Genomic DNA, 13135 nt, shown 5'->3' with positions numbered 1-13135 from the left:
AAATGCTTTTTCAATGATGAAAATTGTTAGCCAAGATTTAAGTGGATTACACTTGGCATGTGGGATTAGAGACTGGGAGGTAAAGCCTTCCCTTTAGAAAAGCTCGCTGAGTCGTAGGTATCTAGTTTTACTTATGATTGTTTACAATCAGGCTGAACCACTGGTTTCAATTCCAGTGCTAGTGGCAGGTAGCCAGACAAAAGCGAAATTATCTGTTTTCGTAAAAATTCTCAGGTAATTGTTTAGGAGTGACATCAGTGGATTTGAGTCTTTTTAATTGGTCATAGCATGATTAAATTCATCACAATGTTCTGAAAAGATCTAAAGACATTTTACAATGTAATGAGGTAAATAGCCATATAAATTTCTCAAAATTTATGATGCATGAAATAATATAATCAAGAAAAATTTAATTTTATGCATAAATAAAAAGAAAATGTAGGAGGATCTTGTTAGATGGATGAGTGTTAGAGGAATAAAGTACTTTATACAAAAAGTAAGGGAAAAGTAATGGAGAAATAAAAGGTTTTACACAGTCTCTCTGAAGGGGCTAGTTGTAACTTCATAGTGTATCTTTGATGTTGACAGAATTAAACATATAATAAAATTTCATGTTTCCTTTGAAGTAGGTAGAGAATATATATACAAAATAGTCATGATGGAAGTTTAATTTTATAGAACTTTAATCCAGGAAGTAGAATCAGCTTCATTTCTATTCAGAAACTGAATTTTCAGCTTGGTAGTTGAAATAAGATTTCTAGTCACTAAATACGCCTGTGTCAGTTACACAGCTTTTTGGGACTATTTACTTCTTCCAAGAATACATTTTAAAAAGGTTGTATTTTAAATCTTCAGTCAGGCAGGGAACATCAGGTAGATGATTTGTTATTAGGTGTGTTCCCCTTCTATAATTCATGCTTTTTTTAAAAAAACCTTTTTTTTTTGCCATAAAATCTATTGCAAAAGCATACCTTCACATTAAGGGTCATACATAAAAATACTATCGAGCTCAGGAGGTCTAAAGTGGATTATGAAGCCCACTGAATAGAGCCTTCCTACTAAATGAAAGGGCAGAACCCTCCAAATCAACTCCATAAAGAACAGCAACTGTTATCTTTAGTTTTCTGATGTTTTTAGATCAATAGCTGACCCAAAGAAAGAATCCAATAAAGGTTTGTAGATGACCTGGGTACATGATGTATAATTCATGCTTTTTTGAGGGCAGGGAATGTCTCTTTTTTAGTACATCTCCCCCCAAACCAGAATAGTTTCTTGCATGTGGAATAAACACTTATGGGATCAAGTGAATAAAGAAAATGGTAAAAAAAAATTTTGTCTAACAGGCAGTTTTGCATAGGGCTTTTGAATATATAGTACAGTGGGTTCAATTGAAGGGACCATTATTTTGATTTTCTCTGATGAACTCTGAAATTCTTGGTTCCTTTTCAGCCTGTGAAATGGATCTTTGAAACTGTCTCATTTTGGCAAATATAGCATACATATATAATAATTTTCTTGTATTTCTTTAGGTCATAAGAAGCTGGTCTTGGAGCAATAAAGAATTTAAAACTATGGAAGAACGAAAAGTGAAGAGGAGGAGTCCTAAGTCCTTTAGTGCCCACTCTACTCAGGTTGTTAATGCCAAAAAAAATGCCATTCCAGTTAGTAAAAGCACTGGGTTTTCGAATCCTGCATCACAGTCAACTTCACAGCGACCAAAGTTAAAAAGGTGAATTTTTTTTACCTTATTACAGCAAAATCCTGTTTAATATTAAATTTACTAGTTCTTATGTAACCTTTTTTCTCTTCACTTGTAAAACAGTGGATTCACATACAACATGTGACTTAGGAAAAAAATTGTAAAGGTAACAGTGTATGGCGATTAGAAAATACAAAATAAATAATGGGCTTGAAGCCCCTTTGTCTCATATTGAAATATACAGAGGAATAAAACAAAGTTATTTAAGCTGGCTAGAAATCGGGAAAATATAGATGAATTTGTTTTGTTTTTTAAGTAAGCTGAGTGTGCTTTGGTAATGATTATTTTTAAAAAGAATTGTTTCGTTATTTTTGTAGAAATGGTTTGCATTTATTGTAAAATTCAACAAAGGAAAAGTTCAAAGAAGAAATTTATTTTTAAAGATTTATTTTTTATTTTTATCTTATTTGTGCATACAAGAACGTAGTGTAGGCCAAAAATGTGGGGGAACGGGGCGGGGTGGGGGGTGGCCTGAGAGAAGATTTACCAGACACAGAGTGGGAAATAGAACAGGCGGCTGCTTCTGTTTCAACACTTATTGAAATACCCTGAAATATACTGCCGAGGGGAGCAATGGCAAGACAGGAGAGGTCTGCTACGCCATGTGGATTAGCTTTCTGGCCAGGGATCAAACTCATGCTGCAGTGGCTGGCAATAGCTTGATAGCTCTGAGACTTAACCCCTTGCACCACCAGGGAAGCCCCAAAAAAGAAATTTAAAACACTGAAATCCCACTACCTAGAAGTAATCACATAATATTTAGTGAACATCATTTGTCTTGAGGTTCTAGGGGAAACAGGAGGAACAAGTTTAAAAGGTTATATACTACTGCTACATATATGTACTTTGTAATATAAGATATTTGGAAAACGCTATTAACAATTTTAGAGAGAAAACCTTTCATGATTGTGCCATGTAATATTGGGGTGAATTCACCCGAGACAGAATGGAGAACAGAAAAGGCGGTTTTATTGAAATACTCTGCGAGAGAGCAAGGGGTGAGATAGGAGAGATCTGTGTGTGAAGAATCTGGGGCTCCCTTTTATAACCTGTTTTGGCAGGCTTTTGATGGCTGGCAGAGTCTCTGCCTGTTGTTTTCTGCTGGAACATCAGGTTTCTTTTCGGTGGGCCTTATGCATGAGGGGTGGCCTCCTGGGTTCTGTTTGCCCTTCTTCTGCATTCCTGAAAATTCTGGATAGTCCCCTCTTGGTCATGTGAACCCATGGCCAGGTCCCCATGGTAACTCTATCAGTTTCCCTTTCTTATCTATTTTGTGTCTCCCAGTATTGTTCAGCTGAGCAATAAAGTTTTAGCTCTATTAAATGATACCCTAACAATGATCCCAAGTTTCTTTCTATTTATGGTTAAGTAAATTTTCTAACACAAGCACGTGGTGGAGAATCAGGTAAAGAAACAGCACTGTAGCCCTCTTGTCAGTGGGTGTGCACCTAAGAATATTGCTGCCTTCATTATGATCTCACATTCTCTTTGAGGAAACAAAGGGGACATAACCAAAGACATTGGAAAGGGTGTTTCTCCTGGAGGAACTTAATTTTAGAATCAGATTTTAAAATAAGGTAATGGCTGGTGGAAAAAGCAAGCCAAGAGATTTTAAAGGTAATCTCTCCTTTCTCTGAATACCAGACCGGTTTACTTGTATCCCATTGTCATTTCCTACCTTGTAATTTTATTTCTCTGTCCTTTGATAGAGGGTGAGCTTTTTGATCATCACTGTGTGCCAGAAGCACATGGGGGACTTTGCACGTGATAATTCATTGAGCGCTTTTAATTGTTGAATTATTTTTAGCATAAAGTGGTACTGACATGATTAAAGCATATTGAAATAAGAATGAATAGGCTTTTATTCTCCTTTTTTTAAAGAGATTTTCTAAATGATGAACTGATACAAAATCCTTACTTGGGTAAAACTTCCTATTTGAAAGAAAAAATATATTTGCTATGTTCAAACCTTACAGTCATTAGTAATCTTAGATTTTAATGTGAATATGGTTGTCTTGGGAATCTTTTTAAAAAACAAATTTCATACCTCCCTTAGTCTATGGTCAGGCTTTAGATAAGCATTTCTAATAAGCTCACAGGTGATATTGATGCTACGGGCTTTGGACAGAACTTTGAGTAGCTAGGTGTACTTGAATATAATATTTAATCAAAAATCATCTGTATAAAATACAGATCTTGCTTTCTGAAAAACTGTTACTGACCTACTAGCGATAGCTTATATGTTCTAATTTGGTTCCTTATTAAAAGTATTAGTGTCTTTATTGCCCTACCCCCTGCTGCCACCATATACCCCATTATCATATCCTTATTGTGGCAAGTATACCTATGAGGGAAGATGTCTTCATGTAACATTACATGGAAACTAACTGAGTACTGAATGTGTATTTAAGATTCTCCCTTTTTTGCCCAGTAAACTCTTACTTTTTAAGCTTTCACTCATAACACAATTAGGAAGCTTCCTTTGACTACCCCTGGGTTGAATGAACTGCCTTTTCTGGTCCTATATCATGGTATATATAGCACAATCACTTAAATGTTTGAGAGTTAAGTGTAGACATGTAGAATAAGAGCTAATCTAGTCTAGGCTCTGAAAAGGCCTTCCTGGAGAAAGTAACCTGTAAACAGACTGAAGGATGTATAGGTGGTACCTGACAAAGATAGCAGAAAGAAGGATGCTAATGCAGGCAGAGGATTAGCATGTAAGTTGACAAGAAAATAAATTTCTAGGAAGCAAAAGAGATTCAGAGTGTCTAGAACCTAGACAGACAAGGGAGGGTAGGTTTCTTAAGGATATTGGACTTTATCCAGCAATCAGTGCAAAGCTACCAAAGCATTTGAATTAAGTAAAACATATGATCTAATTTTACTTTACAAACCTTTACTTGACTGCTCAGTGGGGAGAGAAGGGAGATTAGAGAAAACACATAGAGACAGGGATGACAGTAGGAAGATGTTGGGGTATTGGGTCTCCCTGGTGGCGCAGCGGTTGAGCGCTGGGTTGCAAAGCTGCCCGCAGCCTCTGCGGCACGGGTTCGATCCTTGGCTGCTCCCCGGCCACCAGAGGAGGGTCCCACATGGCGCGCAGACCTCTCCTGCCGCCCGCTGCTCCCCTCAGCAGTGTACTTTGGTCCTTCTGCCTGCTCTGCTCCCCGCTCTGGCTCTGGTGAATTCTCTCACCCTCCCGCGCTTCTGACTGTACCCAGTGCTTGTATAAATAAATAAATAAATCTTTAAAAACAAAAACAAAAACTTAAAAAAAAAAAAAAGATCGGTGATAATGGAGGATAGGACTAGATTAGAGATATGAGTATTATCAGTAGGATTTCATGACTGTATTTAGGGGCCTCAGGGAGAGTAAGGATGATAGCAGGATTTTAACACTTCATGCTACTATGATTATAAATATATCTTATTTTCTCCTTAGATTGGGCGCTCTTCAGTGTCATGACTGAGGTGTGCATCTTTGTAGACCTAGTACTTGGCCTAGAGTCAGCAAGAATAAGGGTCCCATAACCATTTGTTGTGTGACTGATAGTTGAAAGAAAAAGTCCGATAAGTGTTTAAAAGGCAAAAGTGTATATTTTTGCTGAGAAATTAACTATGAAACATACACTAGGAAAAAGATTTACTCATTCCCTTTTCTGTTTTTGCAGTCCAAAGAATTATTGTAATATATAAATGTATTAACCAATATTTGTATATGCTTTAGTTTTTACATTTCATGCATTTGTTTGAGATTTTTTCACAACTTGCTTTTTTGGTTCCTCATTGGAAATTACTGGTTTTATTTCTTGTTAATATCTTGCTTCTAAGTGAAATTCTAGTTCAGTTACTATTTTTCCTTAATCCAGAATAGCCTAAAAGGATATAATTATCTCTTTTTTAAAGATAATTATATATACTTAATTTTTGCAGAGTGATGAAAGAAAAGACCAGACCTCAGGGCGGAGAAGGAAAAGGTGCTCAGTCAACTCCAATTCAGCACTCCTTTCTCACCGATGTCTCAGATGTCCAGGAGATGGAGAGAGGGCTTCTGAGCCTTCTGAACGATTTCCATTCTGGGAAACTTCAAGCATTTGGTAAGCTGGAGATGTTCCTCTGCACATCCTGTTTTTTGTATTTTGTTATTCCTTTTGAAGTATCATTTTCTTTTATTAAAGATATTATAAAATATTGAGTCATTCAACTCAAATGGCAGTTGCCAATCTTGTAATCAGTTGATTTAGTTGCTTTTATAGTTGATATTCCTATTGAAAAAAATTACATTTTTTTCTACCCAAGCAATGCTTTCTTTTTTAAAAAATGTATATCCTGTATAATTTGATTCATGTTTATGGTTATGAGCATTATTTCCAAAATTTGATTGTAATTATACACAGAGACAATGAAATCATTAACCTGTTTTACACAAAAAGGGAAACTAATTACTTTTGGAAGAGCTACAGTTTAAAAGTTTTCCGCAAGAAGGTGAGTTTGAACTATCTTAACCTTTACTAATATTCTGGAATGTTCCCCCAGGAAATGAATGTTCCATCGAACAGATGGAACATGTTCGGGGGATGCAGGAGAAATTAGCTCGCTTGAATTTGGAGCTCTACGGGGAGTTAGAGGAACTTCCTGAGGAAAAGAGAAAAACAGCCAGTGACTCCAATCTGGATAGGCTTTTGTCTGATGTGAGTATAGTTCTTCTTTATCCTTTTTTAAAAGCAATTTTTTATTGAGATAAATTTACCCTTTTTATCATTTTAAAGTACAACTCAGTGGTTTTCACAAATGGTTTCACCATGTTGTGCACACATCACTATTACCCAATTCCAGACACTTTCATCACCCCTGAAAGAAACTCTGTACCTCTCAAGCCTCCACTTTCCCAATCTCCTAGCAATCCTTCTATCTGCTTTCTGTCTCTAGGGATTTGCCTGTTCTGGACATTTCACATAAATGGAATCATGCAATATGTGGCTTTTCTATTTCTAGATTCCTTCATTTAATAGAATGTTTTCAAATTTCATCCATGTTTAACTTTTAAGAAATATATTCCAAGGAAATGATCATATTTACATCTCAACGTATATTATGAGAACACTGACAAATCTAAAAACAAAATATTCACTTTTGTACATATATGACAACATCTTAAACTATAGGAAGTTTATATGTGTGTTAACCTGCTTGAACTGCCATAACAAAGTAGCATAGATTGGGTGGCTTCAGCATCAGAAACTTATTGTGTCTGAGATCTAGAGGCTCAAAGTTGGAGATCAGGTTATTGGCCGGGTTGGAATTTTTTTATTTGAGGTCTCTGTTCTTGGCTTGGAGATGCTGTCTTCATGTTCACATGTCATTCTCTTTATGCTTGGGCACCTGTGTACAAATTTCATCTTCATGTAAGGACACCAGTTATACTGAGTTAAGGCCCATCCTCAATGACCTCATCTTGATGACCTCTTTAAAGAGCATATTTCCAAGTATATCACATTCTGAAGCATTAGGCCTAAAACAGGAATTTGAAGAGCACACAACTGAGCCCATAACACTGGGCATGATCCTTACACTGAGAGGTATTAATTGAATTTGCCTCTTTACATCTTTTTTCAGAACAAAAATAAATAAGAATTAAATTCAACATACCTTAGTTTCATATTTCATATTTACCAGTGAAAAGAGGATTAATTTCTGTTGCTTTTTCTATCTTTTGAGTAAGTAAAGGTGAGCGAAATTGTATGACCTTACTTTTAAAATTTCAAACCTATATTTATTTTAAATACCATGTTCGGTCTTTGAAATATTTCCTTTTGTAATAAATATATGCTTAAATTGCAGTACCTTTAGGAGAGTGGCTGTGATTGGTGAAAAGAACACTAAATTTGAAACTTAAAAGCCTTAATTTAGCCCAATATCTACATTTGTCTTATAACTGTGTACCTTTGGGCAATTTACTTAACATTTCTGTAACTGAAATTTTTCCCTCTGTAGAATAAGGATGATGAATTCTTAAAATGGTATTGTAATCATGCATGGTTTTGAAAATAGTTATAAAACTCTAGTTTTTATCATATGGCTTAAGTCTCCTCTCATATACTTAACAAATAATAAATACTAAAACTACTTTATAACTTTAATATAAATGAATTCGCAGTCTGGATGTTTTTGGAGAATTTTCTTTAGTGTTTTCATTTAAAGGAAGCTTAATGAAAAATACTTTATTTTAAAATGTATACTTTGCAATGATCTACTTATGCTATATATTAGAAAAATTAAATTTGTTTCTTTGTGTTACAGTTAGAAGAATTGAATTCTTCCATGTATCCTTTGCCTAATATCAACAGTGAAAAATTTACAAATTATAATTTCTACTGAATAGCCCTAATTAAGTAGACAATAACATCTACTCTTACTTACTTGGTTATCTCCACTTTGGTTTTCAAATGGAATTTTCTAGTTATTTTGTATGCTGAAATTTGATTTGTTTCTGGTTTGTACTGCTTTGCTTTGTATTTTCAGATTTTTGAATCATTAAAAACTTTTAATCAAAAGAATTGAGAATTAGGCTAGTTACCATATAGATTATTTTGAATCTTAGATTCTGATGCTAAATTGTAGTTGAATATGTAGATACATTATTACTACATTAGTAGCATTGCATGGAATATTTTAGATGCATAAAAAAGTGTATTATAGGATTTGCTTAGAGCAAGTCACCAGGGCACATGTGAAACATCCAGGTTTTGATTTTTCAAAATGTATTTTGAAATATACGCAATTATCAAAATTTATTTGGAATATGGTGATAATCAGAATGTGAGACATATAACAATAGTAAGAAATGATTCTGCTTATTTACCAACTTTAGTTGAGAGGTAAACATTTCTTTGAACCACACAATGATATAATAGGAAAGATATTGATTGTAGTCAAGCGATTCGATTTTTGAAATATGGTTCCACATCTTGATAATATAACCTTGGGCAATTGCTTAACACGTTGGAGTATCCTCTGTAATATGGAACAATTGCTACATTTGTATGAAAAACTCTAGACTATAGAATATATAGATATAGATATGTATTACTGTTATTATTGTGCATATATTATTATTAATTGCTGATTTGTATAACAATGAAGAAACACGGAATTATGTATAAATCCAGTAATAACAATATCTAATCTATATCAGATACTTAAAATTTGCCAAGTATTATATGAAGGGTTTTTACACACTTTCTCTTACTTGGTCACACCTTTGGAAGCAGGTGGTATTATACTCCCGCTTTATAGATGAAGAAAATAAAGGTATTAAGTCAACTAAATTGTGGGGAGATATTAATGTAAAATATAATTGCTAAGAAAGACTTAAATATGCAACTAAGATACAAGTTAATTAGGAGGCTTTTTTTAGGAGCAGTACCTATTTCTTTGTTCTTATATTTATTTTAAACTTTGTTTTTTTCCTATGATTATAACACTTATCTCCTATCATCATACTTGAATTTTTTTGTTAAACATTTAGACTTACTAGTCTTATCACTTTGCTCAGTTTAACCACCAGAATTAAACAAGGTGAAGTGGTAGAATACAAGAGCGTGATAATGGATTGCTTAGTTTCAGATCTGTGCAATCTTGTACAAAGTCTGGAATCCCTAGTTTCTTAATATGTAATGAATGTTCTCTTTGTACTCAAACTTTTCCATTCTGTTTTTCCCCTGTCATCAGTGACTTTGTTATTGTTATTTTCAAATCTATTCTATGACCATAGCAGACATTGCTAATCAATCATGGCACTATTTTCCATTAACCTGGACTTGGACATGGAATTATATGCTACCTCCCAGTTACATTTACTTGTCAGATATCATAAGTTATGCCTTTTATTCTTCCTTTATTCTCTACCCTTGCCTTCTGATTTCATAACCTTTCAGATTTCTGTTCCAGCTGTACAGCTGCACTATCTAAGATGGTAGTCACTAGCCCTGAGCTACTGAGCACATGAAATGTGGCTATCAGGATTGAAATGTGCTTTTGCAGGCACGCCTGATTTCAAAGATTTATTCTAAATAAAAGTGTAAAATATTTCAGTATTTTCATATTGATTATATGTCAGAATGACAATTTTGGGTGCTAGTGTAAAAATATATTAAAAAAATTATTTCTGTAGCTTGCATTATATTTCTATTGCTCAGTGCTACTGTATACTTTAGACATTGTCACTAAATTATTTTCCCTAAAATGTCACTTTCATCTTACCATTCATATTTTTTAGCAAGTTTTTTTTACTAGGTCAAAAAGGCTCAATAATTTGATCATAACCTGTACATCTGTTTTGTTTCTCATTCCTACTAAGTTTGTTCTCCAGACACCTAAGAGCACATGTGTTTTTGGTCACCTTAGTGTCTTTTGTTCAGGTTGCACTTCCTGCCGAGAGATGCTCTGGCCTCCCCCTTCTCTTTGTCATACAGCAATTAAGTTGAGCACGTCCACAAAATACTTCATTTCAAATCGGTGTTCTGCCTTATTGCATTATGTGTTACATTTCAACCTCCCAGCTGGATGAGAAAGTCTTTGATGGCAGTGCCCTTGTCTGTATATTTTCACCTCTACCATCCATGTATTACTAGCATTTAGTTGTTCTTAGTGTATCTATGTCATTATCTCAATTGGGTCTTGAGAAATAACAAATGTGGGCAATATAGATTAAAGAAGATGAAAGGAAATGAAGATGGTAAGGGATGGTAATAATAAGTGCATAAGTTTTATCCTACATCCAATGTTCTTAAAGAATAATACAGAGGGTTATAGAAAAGCTTTTGGAGTTATGATAATTTTATTTTTACCTTTGCAAAGAAATTATTTTCCCAAGATGATAAAGTAGTGTTGTCCCCTCAAAAGAACAGTTTTAATCCACTGAGTTTTCATATTTGCTTCTAATCAGCTCCTTAACATGAAAATGATTCTTGCCTGTATTACAGTAATTCTTTGTTCTGTTATAGCCTGTAATATAGTCTTGATTCAGTGGCTTTTTAAAAAGCCTTTGAATTCTATCTATAATATAATCACTTCACTACATTTAAAAATTGCCTTACCACTTCCAGCTTTCTCGATAGCAACATAGATACCTTCCCTTTAAACATAGCTTCCCCCACCCCCTGCCTTTTTAAAAATACCTCTGTCTCTTAATCCCTAAGTGTAATTTAGAGAATTTGAAAGTTCTCATTAAAGAATGAAATTTTTCTTAACTAATGAATGCAGACAAAAACTCCATTTGGCAGATGCACAAGATGTTCCAAATACTTCTACCAGCTAAAATGAAATGCAATTGCTTTCTTGTGATTTGAAATGAAGCAGCATTCTTTACATTTCCAGCTGAATCCAGTAGCAGAATCATCTTCCACAATATGGAATTAAAGTAATTAAAGTGCAAGTGCAATGATTGTTTCCACATATTGCTTTCAGTAAATTTGACTTGATGTAACTCACCATAACTGGAGGTCTGGGCCTGTTGAAGGTTTAATCAGGAAATGTGACACAGAGGTTGTGCTGCTATGCTTTATATTGTTGCCTTATGGGTTTATACTTGAAATGTGTTGTGCTAAATGTCATTGATTGGGCTGAAGGGTTTACCCTTCCTGAGCCACCAAACTTATTCCAGTGTTGATCATAAGTTGATGATGCTCAGGCTTTTTGTGGCAGCCCAGCTTCAGTTTACGTTTGACAATCAGTACACACACTGGTGTGTGTTCCAATGGCCAGTGACAACAAATGCTGAATGAGTATTTGTGAAATTCGCTATTTTTAATAAAGTGACTGTTTTAAATTAATCTCTGTTGTCTGTTTGGAAGAAATCTGTAGTCTTCACTCTGAGAATATAAAGATTCACTCCTTATAAGTGGAACTGTGCTTGTAAAATTTAAGGTTCTGAAACTTTCTTGCAAATTTTATGTATTTGGATTACACAAATTTAAATATTTGTATAAGAAGAAGATCATGAGCTTTAACATTACTTACACCTTGATTTGAATCCTTATTCTGATCCTTAGCTTTGTGTTCATGTACATTTACTCAGTTTCTTTGAGTTTAATTTTTGTTTTTAATCTAGAAAATGAGGTTAATAAGCAGTTCACAGTGCTTGTTATGAAGAGGAAGTTTAAAAGTATGTTTAAAATATTTAGCACAATAACTGACACCAGTAATTAAGCAGCCTCATCACCCTTTTCAAACAGCTTGAAATAGTAATTCATGCATCAGAGAGTATACCCTTTTAAATGTACAATTTAGAGGTTTTTATGCACCCATCACCATAATCTGATTGTAATACATTTCATCACCCTAAAGAGAAACCCATTAGCAGTTACTTCCCATTTCCCAAAACGCCCATCCTTTGGCAGCCACTACTCTGCTTTCTCTCTGGATTTGCCTTTTCTGAATATTTTCTCTAAATAAAAGTATACAACATGAAGTGTTTTGTGACTAACTTAGCATGATGCTTTTGAGGTTCATCCATGTAACATGTCAGTACTTCATTTGTTTATCCATTCATAGCCCAGGTGCCTTCACCCCGCAGAAGAGGCTTGTGCTGCTGCCTCCTTGTTTCCAGGCCACAGAAACAAGCACGTAATTGGGGTTGGGAAGGGTGGGGACCCATTGAATAACACTGAAAAATATTCTTGGTTTTAGTAATTTTTGGCATCCTGAATTCAAAGAGTATTGATCAATTTATTTAATCAGTGTTTTTATTCTTTTGCATTCTCTGTTTCCAGTTTGTCACTAACTTTCTTCAGCCTCATATTACACGTGTTTATTTGGCTTTTGCCATTTGTATTTAAAATGGGGACATTCTGATCCTACCCAAGTATTAATAATAGATTTTCTCTCTCTGCAAGCATTTTAGTGGCTTGTCTTGACATTATTATGGAAGATGCACTTAAAAAAATGTATTTTCTGCAACTCAACCACAATGACTTCTTTATTAAAGCTGTTGCCAAACATTGTTATTAAGGGCCAGGAAAAAAAGTTTAAAATGCAACTCTTAGCAGTAATAGTTGGCTTTAAGGTATGCAAACTATAAAAAGAAGCCAAATTCTTCTTATTGGAAATGATTCAAGCATAATCATACTTTTAAAATCACCAGAACATGAAATATGCCACTTTAACAACTTTTCTGTTGGGTTGAGAAAATAGGGATTTGAGGGGAGAAAACTAGCACTCTAGGGTAAGCCCACAAAAGGAAATTTTGCCATATGAATGTTTTTCTTGGATGAGCCCTGAGATGGAGTAAAACAAAAGCTGTTTCCTGTGGATTAGTGACCAAGCAGCCTTTTGACCTTGTTTATTCATTCAGTTCATTGGCCCTTTGTGTAA

At 34.5% G+C, this 13135-nt stretch overlaps 1 protein-coding gene across 1 annotated transcript; it reads left to right on the top strand.

Annotated features, from left to right (window-relative positions):
- Positions 1-1571: 1571 nt before the first annotated feature.
- On the top strand, positions 1572-11081 carry CCDC28A (coiled-coil domain containing 28A; the record flags this gene model as incomplete). Its single annotated transcript, XM_084228301.1, has 5 exons — positions 1572-1729; positions 5696-5859; positions 6299-6453; positions 8063-8085; positions 11027-11081. The coding sequence occupies 5 exons, from the start codon at positions 1572-1574 to the stop codon at positions 11079-11081; spliced, it is 555 nt and encodes a 184-aa protein (XP_084084427.1).
- Positions 11082-13135: the final 2054 nt, after the last annotated feature.

The sequence above is a fragment of the Talpa europaea genome (genome assembly GCF_964194135.1).
Source record: "Talpa europaea genome assembly, chromosome: 2".
Classification (NCBI taxonomy): Eukaryota; Metazoa; Chordata; class Mammalia; order Eulipotyphla; family Talpidae; genus Talpa; species Talpa europaea.
Note: the sequence above shows the minus strand (reverse complement) of the source record. Positions and strands in the feature narration are given on the sequence as shown.